The 5599-nt window shown below is 32.3% G+C and overlaps 1 protein-coding gene across 1 annotated transcript; it reads right to left on the bottom strand.

Annotated features, from left to right (window-relative positions):
• Positions 1–299: 299 nt before the first annotated feature.
• Positions 300–2387, bottom strand: LOC112743089 (PR5-like receptor kinase). Its single transcript, XM_025792313.1, has 2 exons — positions 1877–2387; positions 300–1354 (listed from the first exon to the last, which is right to left on the bottom strand). Exons 1-2 carry the CDS (start codon positions 2385–2387, stop codon positions 300–302), a joined length of 1566 nt encoding a protein of 521 aa, XP_025648098.1.
• Between the last annotated feature and the right edge of the window lie 3212 nt (positions 2388–5599).

Raw genomic sequence — 5599 nt, 5'->3', positions numbered from 1 at the left:
GAGATTAAAATCAATCAAAATTTATTATCTAAACCATCAACAATACCAATCTCAATAATTAGAATAATATATTTAAAATTCACTAGCTAAAGCTAATTCTAATTTCAAATTAAGTTAAACCTAAAAATTTAGGTCCAATTAAATTTAAATTAAATCTGAACAACAAAATTAAAACTAAGAAGAATTTTTGAGTTTTAAATTATAAACACATACCTTTTGTTTAGGTGAACCTAATCATTTAGTTCTTCAATTATCGAATTTGCTGTGTCATATAATCAGCTATGAGATGCATCTGAATGCTATAAGAGAGGTACTGTCGGAGAAGATATGATGGACTCTAGTGATATTGATTCAAGTTTTCCTTGTAACATTTCCACCACTTTACACATTTTTGGTCTATCTGATGGATTCATTTGGATGCACCATAAACCGACAAATAAAATCTTTTTTATTATATCTTCATCATCTTTTCCAGAAGCAAATCTCAATAGACGAATTTTATCTTCTTTGATATCCTTCAAAATCCAATCAGAAAAGTATTCAGTACTATGAGATTCTCCAATATCATAATTATCGTTTCCTCCAATCATTTCAAGAATTAGCATTCCATAACTATATACATCTGACTTGTGAGAAACTCTACCATTCCTTCGACTAAACATTTCTGGTGAAATATAACCCGGAATCCCTCTTCTGTCTAATATAGACACAACACTTTTATCCTTTTTGCATATTCTAGCTAGTCCAAAATCAGCAATTTTTGGACAAAATTTTTCATCAAGAAGCATATTTTGGGGTTTGATATCAAAATGCAAAATTCTTGTATTGTACCCTCGATGTAAGTAGTCTAACCCTTGAGCAACGCCAGTTACAATCTGAAGTAGTGTTTTCCAATCTAACTCGGAAGATCCCTCTTTACATTTATATTTATCCAAAGAGCCCTTAGACATGAATTCATAAATAAGAGTCTGTTTATTCATTTCATAGCAAAATTTCAAAAGTGAAACAATGTTCACATGAGATGTTCTACTGATAGTAACAACCTCGTTTACAAATTCTTCTGCACTTCCTTTCATCTCCTTAAGTATCTTCACTGCCAGTTGACAACCATCATTTAAACTTCCTTTGTATACAATACCAAATCCTCCTTTTCCTAACTCTTCTTGAAATGAGTTTGTCATCTGTTCTACTTCTGCATAAGTATATCTCACTAGTGTTGCATTATTTATTTGCTCCCCAAATTGTCGAACAAGAGATGTTTCTTTGTTCAGCATTATCCTACTGAAATGCCTCTTGCAATAATAAGAAATTGCAACAAAGATCATTACAATAACGCCAACACCAGCTGATATACCTGTTTGCATACATTGAAGTGAGGAATAATTACAAAATAAAAATTTAGATTAAAAAAATGCCAAATTAAATAAATGTATTGTACAATATTTTTTACAAATTAACTTTTAAGTTTAATATTAATTCACATATTATCTAATATATCCCAAAACAATATATATATATAGCGTTTTAGATTTATACTATATAATATAATTAATTTAGCTCTTTATGCCCGGATCTTAATCTAGTATATATATATATTTCTATAAATTTTTAAGTTTAACATAGTTTTAATTTTGTTATTTTTTTGTTTCCCATAAGTTTAACATTGCTCAATGTAGAGATAATAATGAGCGTACCTATAATGAAAGTAGAAGAGAGCGAGGTTTTCGGCGAGTGAGACTACTGGAGAAAAGCATTGCCTGTGGTAATGACAATGGTTTTTTTTTTGAGAACGGTGGAAGACTTCCCGATAAATTATTGTTAGACACATCCAGAATCTTGAGTTGTCGTAGACTTGTCAAGATATCTAGTATGGAACCGTTCAGTCTATTTCCACCAAGATACAATCCTTCTAGAACCGTTAAATTCTTGAATGAGAGAGATATTGTTCCCGTCAAATTCAAGTTGGTCAAATTTACGGTTCTGATGTTGCCCTTATCATCACAGGTGATAAAATTCCAATCTTGACACGGATTGTTTCCTCGCCACGATTGTGCCAACAGAAATGGATAATAAAGTGTCTGAGCAACTTGAAGCAGAGTGGTGACTCTGTGATCACAAGGTCCAGGATGGTCTAAACAGAATCCATTAGAAGTGAAATTTAGCTTTGGAGCCCGACTCTTATTAAATGCAGGAAGAGGACCCTGCAACCAGTTGTTTTCCAATGATACTTGAGAGATATTATTGAGCAATCCCAGAAAAGGTGGAACTACACCCGTTAACCGATTGTTTGCAAGAAATAGATATTGCAAGCTGGTGGAATTGGATAAGTCTGAGATAGAACCCTCGATGGAATTCCCCTCAAGATTCACTTCAACCAATTTTGGCATGGATGAAAGAAATTGAATCGTACCCGACAACTTGTTATTATGCTTTTGGTTGCTGAGATCCAATCTCTATAGCTTGGTTAGTTTTGAAAAAGACTCAGGAAACACTCCAGTGAGATTGTTTTCTGAGAGATAAAGAAGAGTCAATATGGAAAAAGAATCAAATGTGTTTGGCAAGAAGCCCATGAGGTTTGTAGCCGAGAGTCCGATGGATACAAGGCGTGAGTAGTTATTTAAGTCGGTGGGGAATATCCAAGGTGGGAGCTTGGGGTTGTTTCCCAAGTCAATGAGCGCCAAACTTTCTAAACCCTGAAAGCAACCATGAGGGATGGAAGTGAAATTGTTGCTGGACAAAAATATTTGTTCGAGGTTGGAGAGGCCCGAAAAAGAAGGCAAAGGACCACTGAAAAAGTTGTCTCAAAGATCGAGGCAGGAAAGTGTGACAAGAGATTCATTGAGATTTAAAGGAAGTATTCCGTTGAGCCTCCTTGACTTGAGTTCGATCTGTTCTACGAAACGGAAATTTTGTGGAGTGTAACCACAAACCACGCCAGTCCATTGGCATATGGTTGTACTGTTGTCAAACCAATTAGAAGGAAGATTTTGTATGGCTTCCCTAAACTGCAAGAGGTATACGGTTTCTTTATTATTAATCTTATCATGGGACAAGACACATGCGCACATGATAAAGAAGAAGAATGTTGGTAAGGTTTTGTTACGAGGCATTGTGATTAAGAATAATGAAGTAGAAGAATGATAAAGTAGTTTTAAGAAGAAGAATGATGAAGTTGTTTTGATTTAACTTTGGCTTTGGAGGGTATTTATAGGAGTTTAGGCATAGTTGTAAGAACCAGACCAAACCGATCGGTTCGACCAGTAAACCGATGAACCGAACTCTCAACTGGTTCGGTCCAATCTTTAAATCGCTTAAGAAATAGAACCAATCAAAGTGGATAAGAACCGGTTAAAGTCGGTGAAAATAATATTGATGAAGATGTAGTTTAAACCTGGATCTTCTTTGTACTTACATGCTCTCCTTGCCACTAAGCTATGTTGATCCTTATTATTTTAAAGAGGAGTGCTAGGGGCCAGCAATTTTTGTGTTTTGTAACAATCAATTGGCCATTAATAGTATTTTTAATGGTGTGAGATTACATCCAATGGTGGGAGATCACTCACTTTTCTTTTGATGGTTAAGTGCTGGCTACAAAATACAAAAGTTGCTGGCCCCTAGACTTTTTCTATTTTAAATACTAATTATTAATTATATAGTAAAAACGTACAAAAACTTTTTTAGATATTATTTTAATTTTATACTCATTTATATTTAAATTAATTATATTTTTTATTATTCATAAGTATTAATATAAATGTAATTAAATATGTATAAATAAAAATATCAAATATTTTTATTAATTATAATATAATTATTTTTTATGATTATATGATATTTATTAATATTATTTTTCAATAAATACATATAGTATATAATAATATAATAAATATAAATTAATTAATTAGTTATTAAAATAAAAAATATTTACTTTACTAAAAAAATAAAATTAAAAAAATTTTGTTATGGAAAAATACTAGAATTTTATATTCTTATTTAATAATAACTAGATTATAACTTGTTGATTATAATTTGTTGAAACTTGATTGTTTTTAAAATATTAATGAAGATATATATATATATATATATATATATATATATATATATATATATTTTAAAATTTAGTTTTAAGTTTTAGACTATTTTATATTTTTTATTTACGTAAGACCGGTTTTGCCTGTTCAACCAGTAACTCATCATTTGAACTAATAAACCAATAAATCAGTTACCTAACCGGTTCGATTACCGATTCGGTTTTGACAACTATGGTGCTAAGCATAATTGTCAGAACCAAACCGATGATCGAACCGATTAGGCTATTGGGTCACTGGATTACTGGTTCAACTGGTGGGTCACTAGTTAAACCGGTAGAACCGCTACTATATAAATAAAAAATATAAAATAGTCAAAAACTTAAAACTAAAATTTAAAATACATATTTTTACTAATATTTTAAAAACAATCAAGTTTCAACAAATTATAATTAACACATTATATTATAATCAACAAATTATAATTCGGTTATTATTAATAAGTATATAAAATTCTAATATTTTTCATAATAAATATTTTTTAATTTTATTTTTGTATTAAAGTATTTTTATATTTATTATATTATTATATATTGTATGTATTTATTAAAAATAATATTAATAAATAGGGATAAGTACGATTTTGGTCCCTCACGTTGAGGGTCAGAATCGAATCCGTCCCCGATGTATATTTTGATTTAAAATCGTCCTTAAAGTCGCATTTAAATTTAAAATCATCCTTTAAGAAGTAAATTTTTTATAAATGACGATGATACCCTTCTGAAGTTTTTGTGTTTCGCGCGAAACACCTCACCGCTTCATATGCTTCCTAACCCTCAACTTAAACCCAACATTAATCATAACGTCTCATCTCACCAATGTTGTTCCACCGTGCCCTAGGGAAGATTCAGAAACGCTAGAAGGTGCTCTTGGAGTGAAGATCGCAGCCGAGTCTGGTCTACTGAAAGGCAGGGTCGTGCACATTCTGTCAGGTATGTGTAGCTGTTTACCAGTTTCTGAGAGTAGTAATAAAGATCATTGTGTGGTTTAGGTTTTAATTTTTTCTTCTATTTCTGTGATATGGCACTGTGTATAGGTTGTTGGAGAAGCCAATGGCGTACTTTAAACTGAAAGTCTACCATGGAGGGTTTTTTACCTATCGGAATGGGCCGTTAGAGTATGTGGGGGGAGAAACCACAATGATAGAAGAAATTGATGGTGATCGGTGGTCTGTATTTGAAGCTTATGCGGAGTTAAAGCAGTTTGGATATGTGGAGGAGAATATCCCTTCGTTATGGTTCAAGGATCCAACACATGAAGACTTGGAGAAAAATTTGAAGCTGTTTAAGTCTGATGCAGATTCTATTGCTATGTGCAAAATAGCTGAGGTAAGGGATTATGTTGAGTTGTATGTAGTGCACAAGGTTGAGGAAGAGCAGGTGTTTCCTGCTTGTGGATACATTGATGTTGGGGGGGTCATAGGATGGATGATGTGGGACAACAGCTGGTTGTGTATGGAGGAGAAGATGCTGGTTCAAAAAAATCTGATGCAGCTGCTGATATCTCTGGGG

The sequence above is a fragment of the Arachis hypogaea genome, chromosome 14 (genome assembly GCF_003086295.3).
Source record: "Arachis hypogaea cultivar Tifrunner chromosome 14, arahy.Tifrunner.gnm2.J5K5, whole genome shotgun sequence".
Lineage (NCBI taxonomy): Eukaryota > Viridiplantae > Streptophyta > Magnoliopsida > Fabales > Fabaceae > Arachis > Arachis hypogaea.
The sequence above is the reverse complement of the archived record's forward strand: the minus strand, read 5'-3'. Positions and strand labels throughout refer to the sequence as shown.

Bases quoted from the DNA above. Each gene is read 5' to 3' on its own strand.
- LOC112743089 (XM_025792313.1), bottom strand. From the start codon at position 2,387: ATGCCAAAATTGGTTGAAGTGAATCTTGAGGGGAATTCCATCGAGGGT. The intron at 1,355-1,876 runs GTTCCATACTAG...GTATGCAAACAG, and splicing joins TGGTGGAAATAGACTGAACG to GTATATCAGCTGGTGTTGGC.